The sequence below is a fragment of the Epargyreus clarus genome, unplaced genomic scaffold (assembly GCF_041222505.1).
Source record: "Epargyreus clarus isolate Ecla_fem2 unplaced genomic scaffold, WU_Ecla_fem_2.2 ptg000002l, whole genome shotgun sequence".
Lineage (NCBI taxonomy): Eukaryota > Metazoa > Arthropoda > Insecta > Lepidoptera > Hesperiidae > Epargyreus > Epargyreus clarus.
Window position 1 is genome coordinate 945,465 of NW_027332210.1, and position 27,651 is coordinate 973,115.

At 35.1% G+C, this 27,651-nt stretch overlaps 4 protein-coding genes across 4 annotated transcripts; 2 read left to right on the top strand and 2 right to left on the bottom strand.

Annotated features, from left to right (window-relative positions):
• Positions 1–3,102: 3,102 nt before the first annotated feature.
• LOC140745467 (uncharacterized) lies at positions 3,103–11,689 on the bottom strand. The gene is made up of 5 exons (XM_073077340.1): positions 11,481–11,689; positions 9,429–9,589; positions 5,324–8,772; positions 4,540–4,638; positions 3,103–4,080 (listed from the first exon to the last, which is right to left on the bottom strand). The coding sequence occupies exons 1-5, from the start codon at positions 11,565–11,567 to the stop codon at positions 3,887–3,889; spliced, it is 3,990 nt and encodes a 1,329-aa protein (XP_072933441.1). The 5' UTR covers positions 11,568–11,689; the 3' UTR covers positions 3,103–3,886.
• Positions 11,690–11,955: 266 nt separating this feature from the next.
• LOC140745481 (uncharacterized) lies at positions 11,956–15,449 on the top strand. The gene is made up of 3 exons (XM_073077366.1): positions 11,956–12,142; positions 14,269–14,660; positions 15,263–15,449. Exons 1-3 carry the CDS (start codon positions 12,055–12,057, stop codon positions 15,431–15,433), a joined length of 651 nt encoding a protein of 216 aa, XP_072933467.1. The 5' UTR covers positions 11,956–12,054; the 3' UTR covers positions 15,434–15,449.
• Positions 12,149–13,910, top strand: GatA (glutamyl-tRNA(Gln) amidotransferase subunit A, mitochondrial). The gene has a single exon (XM_073077352.1). The coding sequence runs from the start codon at positions 12,354–12,356 to the stop codon at positions 13,836–13,838; it is 1,485 nt and encodes a 494-aa protein (XP_072933453.1). The 5' UTR covers positions 12,149–12,353; the 3' UTR covers positions 13,839–13,910.
• Positions 15,450–16,314: 865 nt separating the features above from the next.
• Positions 16,315–26,446, bottom strand: LOC140745492 (cilia- and flagella-associated protein 206). Its single transcript, XM_073077377.1, has 12 exons — positions 26,150–26,446; positions 25,132–25,373; positions 24,486–24,663; positions 23,890–24,064; positions 21,560–21,752; positions 20,749–20,904; positions 20,110–20,235; positions 19,303–19,445; positions 18,740–18,864; positions 18,122–18,231; positions 17,469–17,700; positions 16,315–16,408 (listed from the first exon to the last, which is right to left on the bottom strand). The coding sequence occupies exons 1-12, from the start codon at positions 26,355–26,357 to the stop codon at positions 16,335–16,337; spliced, it is 1,962 nt and encodes a 653-aa protein (XP_072933478.1). The 5' UTR covers positions 26,358–26,446; the 3' UTR covers positions 16,315–16,334.
• Positions 26,447–27,651: the final 1,205 nt, after the last annotated feature.

Consider the following 27,651-nt stretch of genomic DNA (forward strand, 5'->3'; position numbering starts at 1 on the left):
ATAGATTGTCTGTTTGAGTTGGCTAAAAGTATTTGTAAGAAAATCTTGACTATAGCCGTATTTAATCTAATCTCTTTGCAAATTAGTAGGTAGGTATACTCGATGGAACACATACTTTATTTATTTATTTAACGCGTAAATTAAATGTCTATATTTTTAAATTACGCCAAAGAAGTACAACTTCTTTCGTACGTACATAAGTACATACACGCTTTTCACACTAGCTTTCATCCACGGCTTTTATTTTTAAAACATTTTTCTCAAAGATTTGAAATTCCGTTACATTAACATTATTAACATTAAAGTACTTACATAATGTTGAATATCTAACTTTAGGCTACCAAACAATGAAAACTGCATCATAATTAGTACAATATTTTACGTTTATATCCTTAATTTTCGAACACTTCAAAAACATTATCAATGTATGATAAGTACAATTTTGCAATTTTAAAAATGTAACATTTTGATAAATTGCTTCTTAATTAGTAGAAAAAATCGCTTGTGTGATCAATTAAAAATGATACTACTTCCCAGTGGTGGAGTAATGGCGTCGGAGGCCCGGGGCTAAAAGTTGAATGGATTCCCCCAGTGTTACAAGTTGCTTTTCGCTGACTGATACACATTTCATACGTTATTTGTTTCTGACGACCTTTTTTTAGCAACTGTGTTTGGAGGTCCCCCAGGAGTCCCGGGGCGTACCGCCCATTCCGCACCCCCTTAAGCGGCTAGAGCCACTTCCATTCCTATTTATGTCCTAAAGCTTCTGTGTTCTGGTTTGAAAAGTGTGCGCATAACATTGCTGTTATTCAGCAGTAATATTTGGACGGTGGTGCCTCCAGAATCCACAAAGGGATTTACCACCTTCAATTACCCTTCAAATACCCTACGTACATCTATGAGCGACTTTAAGATAGTCTCCATAAGGAGCTGATTACAGATGTCCATGCACGGCAGCGAATTCATCGTTTACTAGGAAACATACTCAATAACCTTAGTATGAGTTTTCAATCGAGTACTCGATCAATCGAATATACAACTCGATCTCCTTACCGTCACTATGACAAATTTTAGTTCCTAAACAATCCACCAGAGGCGCTGCATGTAGACATATGTATAAATCAGATATCGATCGAGGCGATCAAACGTACAAAACTCATGCTAAGGATACAGATGACTGTACCTACTACTATTCTTTTACAAAAGGTATTTGGATACAATATAAGATGTAAAGCTGCAATAAAGTTTTTAAACTACTGAATAACTATTTATTTCGGATATATTATAATAAAATTTACTTAATATTATTTAGAATATGTGTAATTTCTCACTCTCGAAATAATTTGAATGGGTTGGTGTCAAACAACATCACTCACGCCATTATTAATAATTAATCTATCAAATGTTTAGACCAAAGATAGACGTTCACAATTTCTGATACTAGAAATTGAAAACTTTCGATCTTTGGCAAGATCGAATCAAAGTCATTAAACATAGCCAATCGAATGACGAAACCCGCATCGAAAACGGACCAGCCGTTTCATTAGATAATCTTTTAGTACATGTACTGGCAAGCTACATCATAGTAAGTTTAGAATATATTCTGTGGTAGTTGAACAAGCAGGCAAGAATATAAAAATTAGTGACCGATCAAAGTTTCAGTTCGGCCAAAATTTGGTTTCTACCGTAGTTTCGGTTACGGCCAGAAATCGGCCGCACTTTCGGCTCAGCCGAAATGCACGTGTGTGGAGCCTTAAATTTCATTCGGCTGTATTCGGGCGTTTGACTCGCAGGTTTGTCATGTCCCCCTAACGCCAACGAGCCGTGTTAAGTCAAATTAATATTTTATTTAAAAAAACAATAATTAATTAATAAAAAACAATAATATATAAATTAATAAAGGTAACATGTGTAATGCTCCTTTAATTCTGTAAATTACAGAGAATTGTGTTCATTTTTTTAAGGCTAATAACGTTTTAGTTTCGGCCAACACTATGACAGAAACCGAAGATTCAGTTTTGATTGCGAAAGCAGTTTTGTTCGGTCACTAAAAGAAATCATATTTTTGGGATCTACTAAGTACGGCGCAACTAACTTTCAAATAAACTTACTTATCAGATAATCCTGCATAATTCTTGCCATATAATATTATACATATGTGTTATGTCTACATAGCTACAAATAATTTCTCTAAAGGCATGCATAGCCTTATATCTATTAAAATTTGTACACTCACAATTCCATATATGACAATACAATATAAATTACTTTTTGCGAAAGAGGCGATTGAAGATAATCATTGTATTTTTTAATTATTATAATAGTAACAAATGATATAACAACAAAACTTAGTATTTCATGTAAAAGAAATAGTTAATCAAATCAAATAAAAATTGATTGCCAACCAATATTTAATGGTCGGACACGTCCAAGTTATGAATCCATAGACAAATTCATCTGCTTATAGCCACATTTATGGATATTTAGAGCCAATCACACGTAAAATTATTATAACAATATGAAGGTAGGATTCCAGTAGACATGCTACTTTTAGCATCGGCGATGGACAATTTAGCTGTTTTTCAAAAACTAGATGCCGATGCGTTTTATCGCTATGAAACGCTACACTCCGCACAGAGGGTTTAACCACCTTTAGAACTGAACGCAGCAACCCGCCAAACCGCGATACAGCGTCGATAATCGTCGATGCTAAAAGTAACTAGTCTTGAAGTACCGCACACATAAGAAAACTGCTTTCAAATTTAATATATAGTCCGATTCATAATTAGGTGTCCAAAATGTAAACAAAGGTGTTGACCTATCAAGAAAATACGTTTCAAATGGTAGTATCTTATTTTTGACGATATTAAATTAATGCAACGATAATAAAATAATAATCTTAATAAATTAAGAGCAATTCACATTTTCTGATATTTATATTACCCCAATTTCATTTCATACAGTAATAATAATAGAAAACAAGGTTTATGGGAGAAAATTAAAATGTGATAATGGTAACACAATCGGGAACCAAACATTTTTTGTGTCGCCATTTTTAAGTTTCGTAGCTGATTTTATTCATTTTCGTGATCGAAAGTTAAAGTTTTTGTTTCTTGTTAATTTGTTAGGGTTTACAATACCTGCAAACGTATTTTGACAATGACATTTCTTTGTTTACATTTTGGACACCTAATTATGAATCAGACTAGAGCATAGTAGGAAAATGTAAATCAACTAGAATTATTATAAAAACAAAATACCCGACTGTTTAAAATATAACAAACGTCATTCCCGCAAATTAGACGAATCCAACGACACCTCATACATTAAATTTCGTCAAGCGGTGTGGCTCGTAGGACGTAACAAAGAATGAGAAATACATACATACACTTGAAGAACATTACTCTCCGCAGTCGGGTAAAAATAGATTTTCAATTGGAGACGGACAAAATTCAAATATACATCACAACTCATCTATATCATTAACAATACAATAATAAATATTGCTTAAAAACATTTCAAGAAATTCCATAGTATCTCTAACACTAGGCTTCATCTATAAAACATTCTAATAAAACCACTTTAAACTAGTCACATCATCAATGTTGCCAATTTTTTAATTCTAATTACGATGCAAAATTATACAAATAAATTCTCATTGCTCGTATAGTCCGAGCCAAACTGCTAGTCCGCTCTGAATATAGAAACGAGTCGCGTCGAATAGCAAATTGTAGATATTAACGGGACAAAGACATAGCGCTATAAGTATGCCCTTACGTTGCTACGGAATATATGTATGCTTGTAGTACGCAACTTCAGAGCGGACTAGAAGTTTGACGCGGACTATAACAGTAAACTTTATATATATTTATTTAATTATTTACGCTTAACTAATATTATTCCTTCGGGACAAGTAGTGTAGTTTCGGCTTATATAAGTCGGATGTGTCATACCTCTGTATTTTGTTCCTCTGTGGTGTTTTGATCTTGCCGTTCGGCGTTGAAGACAGAACTGTCGTGTCTTTTGTGTTTTGCTCGTAGTTCTCGACTGATTTGTCGCTTGACGGACTGTTTGGTTGGTCTAAAAAAGTAAATATTTAAATATATTACGTTTTATTTATTGATTATTGCCGTTCTCATTTTTATCATTCATGTAATTAATGGTTATGGATGCCATAGACAAGACAAACTTATGATCTTATGGTAAAGACTAGATTGAACTTTAGGGTATTTATAATATCTGAATACAGATGCAAACTTTTCCCATAGAACCCTAAGAAAATTACAGAAGGATATGGTAGGATTTGGTTTTTTTTTAGAACTGGGTTTGGTCATATTATTATGTGCATTACTAAAACACGAGATAAAAATAAAATATTGATTAATTTACACATCAAATCAAAAATACATACCGTACTCATGTATCATTTTTGTGTCAATGTGCGCACAAAAATTCGCACATATTTCCCCTATCGCATTTAGAGACATACAGGATCAAAACTATATTTAAAAAGCAAATAATATTTAATGAAATTTTTACCAGTTTTTCGCGGCCTCGGCAAGCCCACTCGACGAGCCCTTTGTAAATATTTAGACCGTGTTGTATTCTGCAACGTGTTGTCATGTGGCACTTCAGCCTCTGAAAATAATAAAAATCGGATTTAAATTTAGAGCCATGGCATTACTCTTTGGTTTGTCTATGCATTCATAATTTATTATTGTATAATATTTATATTTTAGATACGCCTTCAATAAAACTTCCGCAATATGGTGTAACGGTTTTTTGACAAGAGTTTCAAATGATTTAAGTGTTAATAAACTATTACAATTTAAATTTAAATATTTTAAAACCAAGAAGTGCCCTAAAGATGGGTATCATTTCGAATTAGCGAATCCAAGTACTAATCTGGGTTTGATTACAGATGTCTATGGGCAGCAGTAGATACTTACCATCAGTTGGACTGTGTCTCGTCTGCTTCTCTTATAATAAAAAAAATACTCAAAAACAATTTACTTCAAATATAATAATATTTGAAGGTGGTAGAACCCTTTGTGGTTCGACTCCGGCGGCACCACCACCTATTTCTATCTAATAACAGCAGTGTTAAGCGTTGCTGTGTTCTGGTTTGAAAGATGTGGTAAAGAAGACATATTTTTCCGAGGCGTTCCAGCTTAGTCCTCAGGGGTAGCGCGCATCTGTGGCCGACCTCAGGCAGGTATATCTATCTGGGGTTGATTACAGATGTCCATGGACGGCAGTAGTCACTTACCATCAGGTGGACTGCATGCTCGTCTGCTACTTCTATATTATGAAAAAAAATTACCTTGCGTAGTAGACGTAATCTGATCAGAAGTGCTCATTTTGCGCAACTTCCTCGGCGTGAGAACCGGCCTGTTGTTGTTCACTGACGTTTCCACCTCACTTATCTTCCTTTTAAGATTCCCCTCATCACTATCAATATTGCACTCTGTAATATAGTCTATCGTCGGCATTTTGCTCGGCGACTCACTGGACATCGCATTACCAAGAATAATCTCCATTATTTGTTGTCTAGATGCATTGTTTACCATCTCATCTAATTTCGCGTCATAATCGCTCGATAGCTCGAAGGAACACTCAGATTTTACCGGACTGAGTACTGTGCGTCTTGTTACCTTCAAATCCATTTCTAGTTCGCTCGCAGCGGATTCGAATTCATTATTATCGAAGGGTAGCGAGACTTCGGATGCAACGTTCACGTTTTTAACTATACTGTTAGTTTTAGGGAGTTTTAAATGTCCGTTCCTATGGTAGTTTATCACTTCGTAGTTTCCGAGGGATTCTAGTACTCCCTTTACTACGCTCTCTTCGTACGAATCACAGTTGATTAGGTATATTTTGTCCTTTGACTCCCTTTCTATGTAACCTTTAAGGAATTTACTGTAATAATCTCTTTGTAACTCAGTCTCATTTACTTCGTTTTCTGAAAAGTATCGGAATTCTGGTTCATCTGGAAGACATGCTGTTTCTGTTATTTCTTTAGTGTCTTTAAAAACTGTGTTATTATTATCCAATGGAAGCCTCTCAATGTCACTACTAACTAATTCATCATTAAGAACAGAATTGTTATCATTTTGGAACTTCTCCATAACGTTCTGAGTTTCTTCGCTCTCAGACAATTCTTCTGCGATGACGGTAATTTCAAAGTATTCCGTTCTACTGTCATTCTCCTCCTGTTCTATGGAATCTTCGTACGCTTCTGAGTCAATTTCTTGTACTGAACTATCATCATCTGTTTCTTTTTCATTTTCAGATTTGGATACTGAATCATCAACTATTTCTATTGTTTCTTTTATATCATCAACTTCATCACCAACGTCTGGGACTCTAGCTTCTGCGGCGTCATTAGAATCAAAACCGTCATCATTATTTTGTACATTAATTTCCTCAGATTCTTGCTTTGCTTCTAATTCTTCGATGGGCTCTGTCGCTTTCATATCAGTGTCATTCATTGAATTTTCACTGTCTTTTGAATCGTTACTTTCAGTTAAGTTAGACAATTCAGACTCAATACCGGTTATGTCTTCAATCTTTTGGGCGTTTACAACCGCCAAAAGTGCATTCGTTGGGTTCGAAATTCTAATACTTTCATCGCGTTGAACTTCACACGCCACTGGATTATTTTGCATCACTTGCGTTTGGTCATTATTAATAACGCAAGCAAATTCTAACTCTGGACCGGGAATACTCGAATAGACTTGGCTCAAACTAGGTCTGACATTCGCTTGAAATTCCAAAAGTAACGCTGCTTCTTGGTTCATTCTCTTTTGTTCTTCGTCTAAGAACCTTCGCATTTTCATTAATTTCTTCGCTTCTTCCAAATTCGCTGCAAACTTTGGTTTTCGTATCGTTACATCTGGAACGAAGGGCAAGCGAGGCGGTGATGCCATTGGAAGCTCTAACCGTGTATCAACCCTTACTATCGGCTTCGGCTGAACAACATCTGCCTCAGATTTATTGGCTTCTTTTACATTATCCTTATCGCTTGGGCTCGTAGAATCTCCGCTCGGAGACGTATTATCTGACTTAGAACTATTTCCTTTACTGTCTTTCTGACTTGTTGACGACTTTGAACTGGACGGATTCTGAGAACCTTTAGACGACGAACTCCCATCGTTAGAATCACGATCTGTTGATCGTCTGTTAGAGTTGCCTCTGCCTGAGAGACTGTAATGGTCATCAGGTACCTTTTTCTTTTTATCTTTATCCTTATCATCTTGTTTTGAGCTCTTGTTACTACTACTGCTCTTTCTATCTTTATCCGACCGCTGCGAACTCGATTTAGAATCTTTAAGAGATCTATCTTTTGAACTTTTGTCTGAACTTCTTTCAGAAGAGCGTTCGGATTTATCTTTGTTGCTAGACGATGATGATTTCTTTTCATCAGAATGTTTACTCGAATGTCGTTGACTGGAACTGGAACTTTTATGCGATTTAGAATCTTTGTGGCTGGAAGATCTATGTGAACTTCTATGTTTAGAAGAGTCCCTTTCCTTTTTATCGGAATCCTTTTTATCTTTGTCACTTCTGTCACTTGATTTATCTTTGTGATTGGATTTAGATTTGCTATGATCATCCTTTGAGGACTTTTTATCATGTCTATCTCTGGAGCTTGATGGTTTTGATTCCGAACGTTTATCTTTACTACTAGAATGCTTACTAGAATCTCTAGAACGATGAGAGCTTTTATGGCTGCTCTTTTTCTCCTCTGTTTTTTTATCTTTTTTCTCATCCATACTCTGTTCCTCGATAACTTTGGGTTCTAAATTGACCTTACTATTAGCATCACTTTCATAATCAATCTGCAAGTTGTTGCTATTTGAACTGTCTTCGTACAGCGGCGTGTTGAAATTATTGATATTAACTTGATTGTTAAAATGGTACGACAGATTATTCTGTTCTTTATCTTTCTTTTCGGTTTTAACAGCTTCCATACTGTTTTCAGGAGACTTTACGTCAATCGCAAATCTAAAGGTGTTAGGTTCTTTTTGCTCATTAGTTTTGTTTTCCCCCACATTATTTTCAAATGCTTGTTGCGCGTCACATGAATTTTCATTATTGAAATTTCTGATTGGTGTCAATGGAGACATGTTCCTTCTTAAAGAGGAGTCTGAGCTAGATTCATCATCTTCACTATTAATCGGTTTAAAGTACTCATCCTTCGCATCTTTTGGTATTTCGTCAGGAAGTGGAATATCTGCGGTGACATTAATTTCTTCTGGCAATGCTATCTTTTCCAACTCAATTTTTTGCGGCGGCGTGTCTTCAGGCGACGGGATATTCTCAAGCTTGATATCATCAGCGGGTAGTGGAATACTTCTCTGGTCAACATCATTCTCGCGGGTATTTTCGCTTGTACCCGGCGTTGCTATATCTTGCTCAATTTTTTCAGGTGGTTCTGGTATAGATGAGTTCTCATCTTTCGGTTCAAATTTGGAAGTGTCTTCTTGATCAACATCCATTTTCGTTTCTTCCTTAGGAGTATCAATATCCATAGCTTCATTCTTGTCATCATTACTCTTAACTGAGCCCGGGCTAACAGCCTCTAAGTCAGTTGGTAGGAGATCTTCTATTTTCTCATTAGAAGATTCTGCTGTCGTAACACTTTTCTTCCTAGTGATTCCTAAGTAGTTGTAGACCAAATCCTCCACTTGTGGAATGAAGACAGAGGCCACTTTAGGATTGACTACCTGATCCACGATTCTCTCTACTCCTTGCTCCAAATAGTTTCCACTGAAAGAAGTAATATTTTTTTTTATAAAAAAAAAAAAAACAATAAACCAGTATTCATGTACTGTCCGCGTAAAACTGCTAGTCTGCTCTGAATATAGAATGAAATAGCAAATTATATGACTACACCTGCTCGCAACAACTTCACTGCGGTCTAGCAGTTTGGCGCGGACTATAATTTTGTAACGTTAATATTAGCTTTATCCATTGCATAGATAATATACAATATGTCATGAAGTGACTTATCATTATTATTACTCAAACATAAAACCCAACTGCATAAAAATGATGAACTTTCCACAATTTTCACACACATACTCGCTCGACAAACATTACCCTCCACAGTCGGGTAAAAGTACATATATAACTTTAATTTTATAACCACGATCCATTGTATGTTCATAAGTTACTTAATGTAATTGAAGGACATAACAGAATGTCTGACAAGAATGAATGGTTTAAGATATGCCTAATAATACATTACTTTCTTCCATTTAACTTTTATTTTCGTCATCAACCCATTACTGTTCCACTGCTAGGCACGGGTCTCCTCTCAGAATGAGAAGGATTAGGCCATAGTCCACCGCGCTGGCCAAGTGCGTATTGGTATAACTTTAGTTTTACATAAAGAAAAAAAATCATTGCTCAGATATACTCACTCAAGTATATGTTTCCTTAGCTTCTCTCTCAGCTGATTTTTGTTCAAATCGGGCTGCCAGCATTGCCGCGAGAGGAACGTCGAGACTGACGACTCCACGCGCTGCCTCAGATTCTGGTACGCTGGGCGAGTGTCCACATCCGCTATGCAATCTTTGCGAAACTGAGAACAATTAAGGTTACTATTAACTTATGTGCGAGCCGTGGATGCATTGGCAACTTTGATGGTGTTGCAAATGTCCTAAGGCAACGTTGACTACTTTTTTTTTATAATATAGGAGTAGCAGAACGAGCATGCAGTCCATCTGAAGTAAGTGGCTAATGCCGCCCATGGACATCTGTAATCAACCCCAGATAGAATTAGATATTGCTACCTGAGGTCAGCCACAGATGCGCCACTACTCCTGGGCACTAAGCTGGAATGCCTCAGAAAAGTATGTCTCCCTTACCACACCCTTCGAACCAGAACACAGCAGCGTTTAACACTACTGTTATGAGATAGAAATAGGTGTGGCAGTGGTGTCCCCGGAGTCGAACCACAAATGGGTCTACCACCTTCAAAACTTATGTGCAACTATTATTCTATAACATTTACATGTGCCGTAGAAAATAGGCTTTTATGTATACGGGATGCTCCCATCGTATAAAAATGAATACAAGTCACAAGCCTTCTCTACTATTCTGGTAAACTTCTTCATTGTAGTGAGGATTAATTTAAATATCCAGAGGTCTCTAACTAGGTATATTGAGTATTATAAGCAAGATGTTAATTTATTACTCATCAAAAAGCACTATTAGGGACATCCATTATCTTATGGAGGGATGGTTATCTAACCAGCGTTTGTATCTACAAGTACCAATGTAAACTACAGTCATAAAATTGTAGTTTACAAATTCGAAATTACAGAACAATAATAAAACTCGTTTGTGACCAAAAAATTAACATGACTTATTTCAGAAGTGATCTTAACCTAAAAGTAAAATATTACATATTAAGTATAGAAGTCTATAAGAATGTGATGAGATTGATTTAAATGTTATATTGAAATAGGTATTTCAATTATTATATGTTTTTTCTACTTACAATCTACATTGTAAACTATATTTATCAGCATATGTTTATAACTGTATTTATCAGTGCTAAACTAAGTTATTTTGATTATAACTTATAATCATTATGCAGTTTCATCAATAGTAACATAGTAAGTAGATATTATAAACCCTTCGAGAATAACTAACTATACAATCAGCTACCCTTAGCAGCCTTTTTCACAAATAAGTTTTCATTCTAACTTAATAACGAACTTGAACTATCTAATAAATAAAGGATGTTAATTCTTCGGATACATAAGTTAAGTTTAAGTAACATTAAGGTAAGTTTACATACATAACTTACTTTGGATTAGAATGTTTTTAGGTTCGAACCCTTATCAAACAGATGACTAATTTTATACAACTATTTTAGGTCGAAATACCTTTTTTTGTGTAACCATGGCAGTACATATAACACATAACACTTTTTAGGGTTAAGAATTAAAAAGCATTTCTTTTTTTTAATCTATTAACTATTTATTAAGGGTTGTAAGTTTACTAAGATAGTTCATTGATCATACAATTTAGGAATATGTATTCATAAAAATTTTAGGTTTACTTAGTTAAAGGGAATACTTTGTAAATATATATATCTCTATAATAAGATAGCAGAAATACAAATGATCAATTTCAAATGATAATATCTTACCAATTCTAGGCTTAGGAAGCATCATGGCTACCATAATTGATTGGTTGCATTAATAACCATTTTTGTAAAAATACGCGATTCCAATTACATAAACATTTGTTTTATTTTCGCTTAAACATGTAACTTCTTGTAAAGAAAATAATATTATTTATTTTAAGACATTCAAGAACATTTTTTTTAGATAATTTATCTTAAAAAGTACTGAAGTATATGGATTTGAAATTTGTTGATTTTTTTGTTATTTAAGCTTCCATAAATTAAATTATAAAGGAGAGAACGTGAGTAAAGTATTATTAGATAATTAAAAACATACCTGATCGAATATTCCTTTGGATTTTAGTTCGTAAACTAATTGATCCACCAATCTAGGGTCACCCGGCATGTATTGTAAATGGGCCATTTTAATATATTAATTACATTAAGTTAACTATACTTATTCAAAGATTTTCAAATAAAATTATTATTTTAAACAAAAATAAAAGTATTATTTTATTTCATTCAACATTGAAGCAATATTGACAATTTCTATTAGTTTTTTTTTTAAATCTCGATGTTGCGTTTAGATTTACACTTATATGGAATCAAATGTTTCGATGTTACACTAATAAATAAGTTTTTGTTTGAACGTAAAATTATCAAAATATTTAACTTACTTTAAGCTATAATGAATAAAAGTATAAAGATTAATAAAAAATGTCACAAATTATTGAATGTTTTTATTTTATCAGTGCATCTTTTGATTATAATTGAATAATAAAAATGTCATTAGTAATCTGTGGTTGGTAAAACGTCATAGTAGTCATCGGCTGTCAGAAGAGAAATTCAAATCAAAACAAAGTAGTTTAAATTGTTAAATACTTTTTTATTGCTCTTGTTACATATCAGTCATGAAAATTAATATAGCAAGTTGTGACGAAAATGCTAAATTACAAGATAACATAATTTTAAGGAAACAGGCAGAACAACAATCGACAGGTATTTTTAAACATAACTCTTTTAAAGTTACGTTACATTATAAACCTACTAAATGTGGTTGTACATTAGTTAAATCTGACTTTTATTGACGTATAACCAACGTAATTTGGCAGCATTGGCAAGCTTGTCAGTGAAGTCAACTGTCTTTAACCTTTTTATTTTATAAATACGGAAATAAATTTCGAGAAAATACCAATAATTGTGAATAAAAATGAACAAATTAACGTCGTACACGTTAAAAGAGATACACAAAGCGTACCGGGAGAAACTGTTAACGCCTACGAGTTTCGTCGACTTGTGTTTACAAAGAGCTAAACAAAAACGCGAATTGAATGCATTTATTACTTTAACTGAGGATGTAGCGGAGGACCAGAGCGTGGAGAGTGAGAAACGCTTCTATATTGATAAGCAGACGAAGCCTTTAGACGGTATTACGATAGCTATGAAAGATAATTTCTGTACGAAAAACATACGAACTACTTGCGCCTCTAAAATGCTGAAAAACTTCGTACCGGCGTACGATGCAACAGTTTATTCCAAGTTAGTTAGTTCTGGCGCTTGTCTTATCGGTAAATCGAATTTGGATGAGTTTGCGATGGGAGCGGGGACTATTGACTCGATTTTTGGACCAACTCGTAACCCTTGGTCTGATGGAGAGGATTGGAGGATCGCTGGAGGCAGCTCAGGGGGTAGCGCAGTTGCTGTGAGCACAGGAGCCTGTGTGGCAGCCATTGGGTCTGATACAGGAGGCTCGACCCGAAATCCTGCAGCCTTATGTGGAATTGTTGGTCTTAAACCAACTTACGGCCTTGTATCTAGATATGGATTGATACCGTTAGTCAACTCTATGGATGTACCAGGAATTCTTACCAGAACTATTGAGGATGCTGCAAATATATTAAATTGTGTAGCCGGACCTGATGAGCTAGACTCAACGACAATGAAACAAGACTTCAGTCCAATATCAATAAATGATGATTTTGATATGTCGAAAATAAAAATTGGTATACCCAACGAGTATCACTGTCAGGGTATGGACCAAGAAGTAATAGACACTTGGAGACAGGTTGCAGACTTATTGGAAAACGAGAAAGCTTCGGTCAAAACTGTTTCGTTACCTAACACATCTGTTTCTATCGCTGTATACTCTATCCTAAACCAGTGTGAGGTAGCAAGCAATATGGCAAGGTACGATGGTTTGGAATACGGTCTGAGAACGGATGCTGATTATTCGACGGAAGAGTTGTATGCTACAACACGTTGTGAAGGATTCAATAATGTTGTTAGATCACGGATTTTCACTGGCAATTACTTCTTATTAACAAGAAACTATGAGAAATATTTTGTCAAAGCTCTCAAGTTACGTAGAATGATTTCTAATGACTTTAATAACGTTTTCTATGGGACAGATAGCGTTCATTGTCTTCTAACGCCAACAACTTTGTCGGATGCACCTCTGTATAAGGATTTTTCGTCAAAACATAATAGAGATCAATGTGCATTTCAAGATTATTGTACGCAACCAGCCAATATGGCTGGTATACCAGCAGTGTCTATACCAATTCGTTTATCAAAGAACAAATTGCCATTGTCTTTACAATTGATGGGACCGTGTTTGTCAGAGGAGTTGCTACTAAATGTTGCTAGGAGAATTGAAAATATTGTTAATTTTCCAAGCTTAGATAAAGCAGAGTGATTTGTTATTTGTAGTATCTATTTGTTAACGTGCATGGTTATTTGTTTGTAAATAAATAAGTTGTAGAATACAGATTTCTTATTTTTTACTTCTGCTTTGAGTTATATAACCGATATATGGTTCGGCCTTATGATAACTAGGAAAAATTCCTTTATTTATTTTTAAAGGGTGTGATGATAGAGATATTCTTATATGAGGTATGCTGACAGTCTTTGGTCGCAATGCATCTGTAAATCTTCCAGATAAAAAATATTTTTGGGCATGATTATAAATTATAAAATAAATAAAAAAAATCTCTTCTTTCAGCCCTTAATGGCAACTAGAACCATTGTCAAAATAACACACTAATAACTAACTAATAACACACACAAATAATACTTTACTTTATTTACAATACTATTGTAGTTAATTATTCAATGATTTTTTCCAGCTGCAATCACATCAGAAATCCTAACAAAACTGAACATGCCTGTTGAGGCATTACCACAGAAATGTCAACACCTGCTACAGCAGGTAGTTGACAACCAATCGGGATTACACATCGACCAACTTGACTCTATGACGCTCTCCTTACGTCATTCCCGTGAGGAATCTGAGAAACTCAAAGAAGAATATGAGATACTCAAGTTAAAACAGAAAAACGCAGAATTGCAAGCGAAAATCGACAGGAATAAGAAGTTTCTTGAGGATCTTAGAAAGGAATTGGCCTGCTCGAAAGATTTGATGAGCAGCCAAAATCCAAACCCTGATAATATTCAGGATTACATCAGGCAGTTGAAGCACAAGGTGGCGTCGTATGAGGAGAGCTGCGAAAAGGCTAAGGTAAGCTAAGGCTTTGTTAATGATGGTAATATCATGTTACTCGTATAACCTGATGTTCATCACATATACATTGTAAATCCCTGGGGGTTATCATAAATATATTATGTGCCTTGCCATACCCTTTAAACCAGTGAACTATTCCTTGGCTGATTTTTTTTTTGCTGTCTAATTTATACCCAAGTCTTATTGCTATAACACAGTTGTGCTGTGAAATAGTTGTGACATTACTTCACTATAATCCTGACTGTAATATTTAAAATTTCAACATGAATCAAAATTAGCATAAGTATACCACTGTCGTTAGCGGGCTCTCTAGCTGATGAACAAAAAGTTAGCAATTTATAAATCTTTGTATCTATTTTTTGCATGCGTGTTTGGCGTGGTAAGGGAGAGACACTAATTTAAAGCATTTCAATTTAGGTATTTATGATAATTTCTGTATGGTTCTCAACGTGTACTAACTCATACATGTAATGTATGATGATCCCTGATTGTATATAGACGGAAGTAGACATTTACTTTACCATCAGGTGGTCTGTAAACTTTTTTGAACTTATTCAAACTTATTAAAAAAGTGTTAAAGTTGAAACATTTTCCCGCAGGTAAACTTCTCCAAACTCTCCGTACCAGACAGCATCCTCCCGATGTCGCTAGCGTCGTTAGTATCGACGCGCGAGTCGCTGCGGCTGGACGCGGAAACGCTGCGACAACGCGCGGACGATATCGCATTCGTACGACAAGCGAGATGTGCCTTTGGTTCTTTACGGAAATAAATGTTATGATATTAGAGTTTGATTTTCATTTTACCACGCTTTTATTAGCTTGGGTTGTATCTATATATGTATGTATGTAACGGAATCTTTGAACTCGATTTTTACCCACTTTTAACTGTCTGATTAATTTAAAATTATCAAGAATCGATGACAATACAGGATTTTAATAATTTTATCCCATTCTCCTCATCAGGTCCGTCAGGAATCAGGACTAACGATTTTCTTTGTGCGATTTTAATGTGGTTTTTAGTTTTTAAACTATGTATAATTATTAGTCTTCATAACCTGCTGCTCATTATTAAATCTAGTAATCTTTTTACAAAGTATATGTCTGCAGTATTCTATAATATAGTGGTAGCAGACGAGCATGCAGTCCACTTGATGGTACGTGGCTACTGCCGCTTATGGACACTGTAATCAACCCCAGATAAGATTAGATATTCCTAGGTGAGGTCGGCCACAGATGCGCCGCTACCCCTGAGGACTAAGCTGGAACGCCTCGTAAAAGTATGTCTTACCACACCCTTCAAACCAGAGCACACAACAGAAAACAGGTGTGGCGATGGTGTCGCCATAGTCGAGCCACAAAGGGTTTTAACTTTTTCGTTCTACTTTTTGATGGATTTTTTTCAAATCTTAAATGATTCCACCATGCTTTTTTGAAGTGAAACTTTTTAGGCGGCGATTCGAATCGTAAGTAGGGGAGAATTGAGAGTTAGATAATTTAAAGGACGTGTTACGTCGTTCTAAGGCGCTTAAAAACGGGAAAAGTTAAGAGTATAAATAAACACAAGTAAATTATATTCGAAAAAAACTTTATTAAAACAGAGTAGACCTTACAAAATGATTTAAAAATGACTACAATTAATATGACTATAAAATTAATATTTTGATGTATTGCCTATGGTTCCTCCTTTGAAGTGTTAATTTCTTCTGGAACCACACAGGGCCACTGGCATACGGAAATCACGTGCGCTAGAAGCAAATTAACATCTTACAACTTTAGCTACCTACTTTTAGCATCGGCGACTTGCGATTGGCGATTGTTTTGTCGCGGTATCGAAAACGCGTTTTAGCGACTACATCAATGCTGCATCAAAAGTCGAAACGCAGCTAAATTGTGAGTGTGGTGACTAGTCCCTTGTTTGTGACTAGTTAATTGTTTTGTGGGTTACTACATAAACCAGAGAGCTTGAAGTTCAACAACTGACTAACTAATGAAACAAAAGCGTTTGTGTCGCTTGAGCTCCAAGAAATCATTGTTAACTATAAATTCTTAGCATGAATAGATCGCGGCATTATAGTAACAAATATTCAATAATTCTCCCAACGTTGCGTAAACGCAACATTTTGTGGAATTTAAACGGAATGATCAATATTTTTTCTGACTATGATTTTATTATTTTTAATGTATATGTAACTAATAGAAATAAAAAAAAATAAAAAAGAAAACATTTTTTAAACCCTTGGGAATTAAGGGCTCGAACACAAAACTGCGATGCGACGCGATGCGAATTCGCAACGCAGAGAATTGCGATGCGAATTGCTGCGATGCGATATCGTGCGGCGTAGCGTCTCTCAGGGTGACCAACAACAACAACCACTGTGCGATGCGAATCAATTCGCAAGTTCTTGCGATGCTTCGAGGGAGCTCGCAGATTTTTGCGATGCGACGTCGCATCGCAGTTTTGTGTACGAACCCTAATGGGTTAATTCTGCATCAAAAGTCGAAACGCAGCTAAATTGTGAGTGTGTTGACTAGTTCATTATTATTAAAATTAACCCTTTAATTAATATTAAAACTATTGATCTCATACTTCCATCTCTTATACTACAATTAATTTAAGTTTGAAGTATGTACATATTATGACATTAATCCCCGCAAAATTTTACCAATCAACCAAGCGCAAATTGAAAATATTACCTACATGAAAACAATATTCAGAACATGTAAGTGTACTAGATAATATTTCATTATTAATTTAACATTATTAATTTATCATTCAGCTATCACAGATAGTAAAACGATACCTACCCTTTCTCTTATCAGCAGCATGTGGTTCAGTTAGATCCATGTTATGTTGACCATCCCCTATCTGACCTCTAAGGCCCCATATAAACACCTTCCTAGGGATGGTATTGATCCCAACATCTTTGTTTGTTTGTAAACATTTGTTCCTTGGTTCCACGGTCTGACATTGGATCTCAGACTTGAAATGGCTCAAGTTTGTTTGAGTGGAATGGGTGCGGCAGTTGACTATTGTGGCCTGAGAAGTAATTGAAAAATAACAGTTTCAAAAAGGACTTTAATTTGCGTAGTGTAAATGGGCTATTAAAGTCTATTAACATTTTTTATAATATTGAAGATGATTTTTATATCATGCACTCCGTCTGATGCTAAGTGACCGTTGCCGCTTATGCATATTTATAATCAACCCCAGATAAGATCAGAGTGACAGTTGCGTCGCTAACCTTGAAGACCTAAAGCTAAATTGGAACGCCTCAGATAGGGATATCTCCCTTACCTACAGTTTTACCCTTTATATACTAGTTTTAGAGGCATATACCTATATTTGAACACACAGTTAATGCGAATTATTTCTTTCGTTCGCTTCCTTGTGAATATAGTCCTTCGAGCCGGGTAAATTTAATTTCCAATTTTTATAATAAAAAGTAATTTATTTTTACCCATTGACAAGCTCTTCTCTTCCATTCCCATAAATCCCAACTGTAATTCTTCTCTATATAAGAATCTATTGGATGTGTTTCTGTCTGTATATCCTTATCTTGTAACTTGGCTGAAAATAAAATAAAACCGTTAATGTAAGAGATGTTTTAGTGAAAAAGTTTTTAAGTTTCATCTAATGAACAATTTTATTAAAAAATGCTGAAGTATTAGCAAGTTTATTAGAAGATTGAAGGTGGTAGAATCCATTGTGGTTCGACTCCGGCGGCACCACCGCCACACCTATTTCTTCCTCATAACAGCAGTGTTAAGCGCTGCTGTGTTGGTTCGAAGGGTGTGGTAAGGGAGACATACTTTTAAGAGGCGTTCCAGCTTAGTCCTCAGGGGTAGCGGCATCTGTGTTCGACCTTAGGAATATCTAATCCTATCTGGGGTTGATTACAGATGTCCATGAGTGGCAGTAGCCACTTACCATCAGGTGCACTGCATGCTCGTCTGCTACTCCTATATTATATTAAAAAGATCCACAGCAGAAGAAACTGTAACAACATTTAATAATCAGCAATAACAGTCGCAAATAGTTATTTAATATTAATTGCGTAGAAAAAAATATAACTAACTTTTAGCTAGAAATTTCGTGACTAGACAATCAATATTCTTGACTTTCGAAACTTCTTCGATTATATTCAACAGGTTGATGACGTGGGGATTGTTTCGTGAAAAATCCAATACCTCGTGCACGTACCTAAGGAAAAAATACAGACACAATATTATAAAGTACTTCTGTATATGTAAATGTATGTACATAAGTAAGAAATTTGTTTTGCAAAATGCAAGTAAGTTTCATTTTTGATTCCAAAAATTATGAAAGTCTCAAAAAAATATATACGCGTCGTATAGATAACCTCTCTTCCTTTGGGAAGTCGGTGCATTTTATCCAATAATCATTTTTCCAATCCGAATAGAAATAACTTAGTAAAGTATTCAAGCCTCTCCCAATCATGGAGACATCTATACCCAGCAGTGGGAAATAAAAAGAGTTGCACTCAATCTTGTATTAGAGCCCATGCTTTCAGTCCAAATATTGGTCCACATATATGTATCTAATTTAACAGACATTGAAATTGAAGGCAATCACACCTTCATATTTGCAAAAGAAATTATTTTAATATTCGTGAAATACCTTTGAGGGTCCTTACTGAACCGTGCGGCCATTTTGACGCTGCAGAATCCGTAGCGGGAGCCCTTGCTCTTGATCAAACCGACCTTCAAATTGCTTGGCACCAGCGCTCCGACACACAAGCAAAGAGCACAAAAACCCAGGAACTAGAATTAATGTGATAATTGTAAGTGGTGTGGTAGAAATCTTTGATATTCACGGTGTTACGACCGTGATATTTATTACATAGCTCTTACCCGCGGCTTCATACACGATCAGAGATTGTAATATTCTTTTCTGAATCCCTGACAAGGCGTGTACAAAATTTCATGACAATAACTTACGTTGAGACTTGAAAGCGTAGCAAACAAAACAGTCATATTCGCATTTATTTATATATATATTAGTTAGGGCATCAGCAGTGAAGCGCTGCTGGGTTTTCGTTGGAAGGGGAAAGACTATAGAATTTTACCAAGGTACTGCAACTTACTACTCAAGGACGGCATAGCAACCGACCTCGTGTAAGACTCCAATCCTTTATAGAGTTCATTTGGTCTTAGGTCAGGCGCCCGTGACCAATAACCAGCATTAGGCATATTGTTTGCTTGCCTGGCATATCAATAATCCTTTCAGTAATATTTTAAAAAAACTGAATGAAAGCACATCTATAAATAATTGAGTCTGTCTTATCAGACAATTGAAATCAGACCACACCAGCTCTGTGTCAACTCAATTGGAGCACAGAGAGTTCTTCTACGTCCAAACACTTCTTAACAACTTCTTAATCTATTTCACATCTTTTATTAATTCAAAATCAAGGATAACAATTACCTGCACATGCTTCTCTCTCATGGTCGTCGTACTATCGTTGTACGCGACATAATTCTTCAAGGAGCCGAGAGACAGCCTCTCCTCAATGCTGACCTTTCCACTCATTCTCTCTTGATCTGATATCACCTGTAACATCGTTTTCTTGAATAATACAGAATACAATAATAAAAATAATAAGCTAATAAAAAACGTTCTAAAGGATGTGTGTTAAATCTACCAATGGCCCTTGGCCAGTGCGTTGGTCTTTGGCCTAATCCCTCTCAATCTTAGTGAAATTTAAGTAAAAGGAAATAGGCATTTAGAAATTATCAGTTAGAATATTTTTCCTATATTCCTACTGGATCAAAACAAGTCCTCAACTGAGTAGTTCTGGTGGGACACTTAAAGAAAAAAACCCATACCCATTCTTGGGATAGTGGTATATGAGTCACAAGTGTCTCTGACTACTTACGAGGAAGCCCCGACTAAATAAATGCATTTTTATTTATTTTTTATTTATTTAATGAGTTGACGACATGACTTTGTTTATGTTGTCGATGGCCACCTTGTACTTTTACTGTTTTAACGAAAGCGTTGTTTAAATGTTACATTCATAAAGCTCTAGCTGTATGACAATTTCTTATTTCTCTAACCAAGTACCTGTTTGCCCTGCAGCATCTTATCCAAGGTGTTATAGGGTATCCTCATATGCTCCTGAATAGAGTTCAAGATAGACATGAGGCGGTTCACGGTCGATATTAGGTACATAACGTTCTGCATGGCACGCCACACTTGCCACAGATTTGTAAATAGAGGCTGAAAAATATGAAGATTTGATGAGGAAATTATGGGAAAATCTTTTTTATGTGACAATAACGTCACTACCTTTATTTAAGGTATACTTATAATAAAAAAGTTTACTGTGATGTTCTGATTTTTTAATAAGAATGTGGTGAAGTACAAATTTGACGTTTCAAAATAAACATTCAGGCAGTTACATTTATAGATCTCTCGATCCAGTTCGAAGGACCACATTTTGTGTTACACATCTTAAGATCCTAAATATAAAACTGCTACGCTCTAAAATCATTCGCTACTTGAAAGCGACGAGAAAAGCTATTATTCGAAGAAATAATAATATATTAGTTATCAAAATTAATTGATTTCATACTTCTTCTTTCTTCTAAATATATATAACTCAAAGGTGACTGACTGACATAGTGATCTATCAACGCACAGCCCAAACCACTGGACGGATCGGGCTGAAATTTGGCATGCAGGTAGATGTTATGACGTAGGCATCCGCTAAGAAAGGATTTTGATTAATTCTACCCCCAAGGGGATAAAATAGGGGATGAAAGTTTGTATAAATCTTCTTAGTTAATAATATTACTTCGTATCGCGAGCGAAGCCGCGGGCAAAAGCACGTCGCTATATAAATGACATATAAACGAGTTTACTGTGCACTTACATATACAGTGACGACCGGCACAGCGGCTTTATACTTCACAGCGCTATGCAACTCCTCGAGAACGAACTTCACCCTCTCCACACATTGTGTGCCGTTCAACACCATCGCCTCTACATCTGTTAGGAGTTTCCTGATGTACACCTCGTATTGACGATTGAAGGCTAGTAGCTCGAATATTTTCTTGTAGTCGTCACTAAAAGTAACAATAAGACAAGGAAAAAAGGTGATAAAACCAGATCTGATAAATCTCCGAAGACTCGTAAAGTTTCACGTTGATGTTATGAGAAATATAATATATATCAGTCAGAAATCACATTAAAACTATTTGTTAAATTGTTCTGTATTGGAATGAAATTCAAGGCTATAAGGTAAAGTCACCTAATGCCGAGGGGTTCTGAAATTGGCACCAAATTCCGTGGTATTTACAAAAATGGCTTTTATAAACTATTTACAAAATCATTTTTACTGAAAGGTATGTTATTTAATAGATAATTTATCTCTCTATCGTCATATGGCTACCGTAATAGTATTATGTGTATGGTTTTTTAAATAATCGCATAGTTTTGCATTAGTGCCTCCATCAAACGCATGCTTCATACATTTTGGGCCTCTTGCACGTGAATGTCACGATTTCTCAAATAGTGATTTTTTCAATAAATATGCATGTGTGGGGTAGTGTTTCAATGAAAACATTATATTGATTATATATGGAATCGATAACATTTAAATATTTTGCTTATTTATTAACAGATAATAGTAAAAATACGTTTAAAAATACAGCGGCATTAGGTGCCAAATATTTTGGGCTGTCCCTAAAACCGAGGTATACCACGGAATAGCAATTTCATAGACTTGTATTTAATTTCAATTTTTGTAGTTGTTTTTATGAATAAGCACGTCTTGCTTCGAATTTGATAAATTTAATACTCAATTAATATCGAAATCATTTTCCGAGGCACAGCATTGTACTGCATTACCTAATTATATAATATCAAGATGACCTATTTATGTACTTTCCTAATTTCTTCTATGGGACAACTAAGGAGAGAAAATGAAGTTTATCCAGATATCAATGGAATATTGAACAAGTATTGTATATTATTATATACATATTTCAATAAAGCATCTTTCTGCCTCTAAATTGTGTAAAAGTCTGTTATTATTTAATAATCGGAATTTGGAAACGTGATTTTTAGTTATGAAACGCTATTCCGATGTATATAAATTGGAATTAGGTTATATGGACACATTAATCCGCGGCATAGCCGCAAAATACTATACAGGGTGTTTAAAGTTTTCATCGGTTTTAAGAACACATATATCGTTTGTATCAGTAATTCACTTAATCCTAATTAATGAAGAATTAACATTGTCATACGATTTTAATAGCTATTTAAATAAGAACTAGAACATTTTACGACGTTTTCATTTGATTAAATTACTCAAAACGAAATAATTCTATAAAGCTGATGACGATATTCCATATTATTATTATTTCTGGTGTACGATAATAAACCCTAGTATAAAGTACACGAAGAAGAATGTCCAAAATTGTATTGCAGATACACGAATCTACTGTAGTTTAAAAAATACATGATATACCTACATTAGTAAAATTAACCAGTCAAGAAACTATACTGAAAAAAGTTTTATTTCGGCAGCTTCCCTTTAATCATAGCTAAGAACACTTATGATAGAGCTACTATTTTAATAATAAAAAAAAATAAATCAAAATTTAAACTAAATTCAATAAATAACATTTATTTTTATACACCATGTAGCAGTCGTTCTATCTCTTTCACTCCCTTATTTTGTATACTCGGAATTAGGAGCCAAATACATCGGAATAAGGATTTTTACATCGGAATTAGGGTTTTCTGACTTGGTTCATATTTATTTTAAATACACATTTAAATCAATATTTAATCGTAAAATGTCGAGTCTATTTCAAGAGTACAGATAATGAAGCTTCTGATAAAATTATCTAATTCCTTATTAAGCCGTAGTAAATGCTTAATATCTGACGCTCTTTCTAGTTTTGGTGAAAATACCGCGGAAATAGGTGACTTTACCTTAGTGTACTACACGTAGAAGTTTCGTTTTGTGACGACCACTTCACTCGTAACATTCAATATCTTTAACCCATTACGTTTATGAAAACATCACAAAATCCTAATTATCTTAAGCCTGTAACAATTAATTTTCAAGTATATGGATGAGAACGATATCAAATACCAAGATATCACTTTTATATAATTAACAATGATTTTGGTCACATATAATTGTTTATAAAGTAGGTACTTAATCGAAAATCTAAACAACAACATTACATATCCAAGTCGCAGTCAGGTTTAACATTGACAGCGATGTTGCCGGTCTCGTCTTGTATCGTGATGGTGTCCTCAACAGCTGTGGTCAGTGTGTTGACTCGTTGCATCACCGATATTAGGGAGTTCGAGAGGGAAGCTAGGCATGCTTTACCGGCGTCGACTAGGTTGAAGGGCACTGAAAAGGCACCCAAGAAACAAGTAGTTATTTCATCTAAGGATAATTAGGCAGATCTTTTAATGTCTCATGTAGCTAATCGAAGTGATCTGGATAGATTTTGTAAAAGCATAGTTTATTTAATGCAAGAGGGAATTCAAGTGGATGAAAAATAAAATATTATGACAAAAAAATATTATAAGGTACCAAGTTACAGTTATTTCACGTGAACGTCATATTCAGTTTTATTTTTTAAGCAGGATTTCGACGTAAAAGACTCTTACAGATTGTCTCGTAGAGTACCTACATCTTTGCATGAACATACCTTTTAATTGGGCACAGCATTTTTCTAGACTTCATTCGAACTGTATCATACGATAAACCGAAAAATGGATGTTAATCATTTTGAAGGATCGAAAGTGCTATACAATCTCACACTTACAATCCGGTATTCCCTCTCCACCCTTCTTACAGTCCCGGTTGAAGAGTCTCACTCCAGAGGTGATTTGCATGAGCTCGTTGAGTTGCGACAGCTTCTCCGTCCGCGGGAGTGCTACGAACACTCTTAGATCGTCAAGAGAAAACACGCTTTCAAGAGCTCCCATTCCTTCTTTTAGAGTCTGTAAAATAAGGACTTAAACGAAAACAAATGCTTCATGGTTTATAATCAACCTATGAAATTCAACAACGTTAGGTGGGTCAGTAATGTTAACGTTTTCTCGTGACCCGGCACCAAGTGTCTCAGGACACCGGGGGGTTTTGATAGGTAATATCCGAGTTCGCTCAATACTCTCCCCTTTGCCAATTCGGACCTCAGGGCCGAAACGGATCTGGATGTAAATTAGTACATCTTAAAAAAAAACTATTGGTTATACAACTTTATGTGCGCTTCCAGGCAAAGGAAAGCACATTCTGATACGGATCCTACTTGTGTTATGAAACGTAGTTAAAGCTTGCCGAAGGCATTATATGCGGTTATAATCTGATATGTTTTGGCCCTGTACCTTACGACCTTCTGCATTGAACTAACATAGCAGAACATCTACCAGTTATACGGGAAAGAAAGCTACAATGATATTCGTACTAACAGTGATAGTACCAGGATTCCCCAATCCACTGCAAAGAACAATGTAAATGGCGATCTTCCTGAACAGTTTCTTGAACTCCGCCTCGTCGGCAACCTCAGGGTCTTCGTCGAGAATCTCGTTGACCAGGGGTCGTAAGCACCGCTCTATTGAGTCCAAGTGCTTGTCTATTAGGTTTTGCAACTTGTCGTAGTTTGTGTGCATGACGTGCTGCATTTTCATCGTGTTTATTGCTGTTTCGCCACCTGGAAAATAATAGTATGCCATATTTAAATATCGGTACATTCCTCTGGAAATCCCAGAGCTTCCCTGTATACGTAGTCCGGCCGGGGAGTTTTAAATGAACAAAAATTGATTGAAATGTTCATATCTCTTACGACAAATGTGGAATGCCTTATGTATCTATGCGTTCTTTGCTATATCACGACGATGTCAATGCATGTAGTGATTTTGTAACAGTCTTACGAATCCCAGGAACGAATAAATAAAAATTGTATGTATTCTGGCTGGAAACTTGAAATGTTCATATCTCTTACGACAAATGTGGAATGCCTTATGTATCTATGCGTTCTTTGCTATATCACGACGATGTCAATGCATGTAGTGATTTTGTAACAGTCTTACGAATCCCAGGAACGAATAAATAAAAATTGTATGTATTCTGGCTGGAAACAGCTTAGGCTTTTGAAGTATCAAAGCATCTGCGATCGACCACAGGTGCGGGACCTTCGAATTCAATCTTTTTGGGGTTCATTACAGTTATTCACAGCAAGCATCGAACACTTACTACCATTTTTTTATTTTCGAACGTAAAGATAAAATAGACGTGCTACCTGATGGAAAGAAGTCATCGTCGCCTATGGACTTTAGCAACACCAGAAGAGTCTCCAATGCCTCGCAGACTTTGGATGACAGCTCATTCTACCTCTGTTTGAAGAGTTCCATGTCAAAGAGCCCCAGGAGTACATTAGGAGGAAGCTACACATCTTGTACCCACACCTCTCTATCACAAAGTACTTACGTATAATCATATCAACACACTCATTCACGAAGTACTCAAGGTTGTTCCTGCTGATGGTCTTCGAGAACAGCTTCCCATACTTCGGGTTTAAGAGCAGCAACTCTATCAAATACGTCACGAAATCTGGCTCCACCGTCACGCTATGTGTCTGGCAGTTTCGTGCTATTTCGTTCGCCATATTCTTTATTACGTTTTCGTTGCATGCCATTGTTTGAATAATTGGGAAATATGTGCGAAAAAAAACGTGGTAAATAGTCAAAAATTGATTTATCAGTTGCTATGGTAACGAGTTTTGTTATCGATGTGTAACGTTATGACCAAAAATTATTTTAATATAACTAGAAAACATAATCAAGCCTTATTAAAATTAATTATTGATTTTATTCTTATATTAAGGTAAAGGCAAGTCGATGGAAACTTATAATTTTGTTTTTTAAAATTGAGAAGTCATACGTAAAAAATGTAGGTAAATTGCTACCTACAATAAAATATTATCAGTATTGTTGAGTTTAGTAAGGCATAGATAACTTTCTTATAATCTAATCAGTCACTATTGTTAACAAAATATTTTTATAACGCGGAAAATATTTTTAAATAAATGTTTACTTGTTTATTGCGTAAGTGATGTATGAAAAAATAATTATTATTGAGGTAATGAAGAAAATAAAAAACGAGAAATCAAATCGTAGTCTTTTATTCATTTTCATCCGTTTAGGATCCAATAAGTCAATTCTAGCGTTCATAGTTGAAACAATCCTTATAAAGTGCATTCAAATAAAGATGAACTTACTTGAGTTTCTGCCAAATATCTAGACTGAGGAATAAGAAGCACACATAGAAAAAAAATTAATTAGCATTTTGGGCTTGCAAAAACAAAAAGTTTTTTGTTTTGGAAATGTGTATTTCTAAAATTATATCAAAAAGAAACATCAAAAATATCGGTTATACGTCATGGTTTTTAGGACCCCTTTCAGAGTATTTTTAAATGCAATATGCAAGTCATAGAGAAAAAAATTACAACTTTTGATTCGTGTAAAATTAATCCTCTTTAAAAAAATAAATAATAGTTTAAAAAACTAAAAAAACACGCTTTTATTGCTAATCAAACTAAAAACTAGAAAATAATTTTTAATGACAGAGTTTAAGAGTATCAATACAGAGTAAAAAGCGTGGGGTGCATTTTACTGGGTTCATAACTATTCTCTCATAAATAATTGCCAATAGAATGATTGGAACATTTAAAATATCATGCACCCCACGCTTTTTACTCTGAATTGAAACTTTGACTTTTGAAACTTTACTCTTAAACTCTTGTCATTAAAAAATATTTTCTAGTTTTTAGTTTTATTACCAATAAAAGCGTGTTTTTAGTTTTCAAACTATTATTTATATTACATTTTTCAGTCTGTGACAAACTCATAAATTGGGAAATTAATAAAGATAATGGGAAACTGTTATCAAATTATTGCATTGTCATCGGTCCTTGATACGTGTGCAAAGTT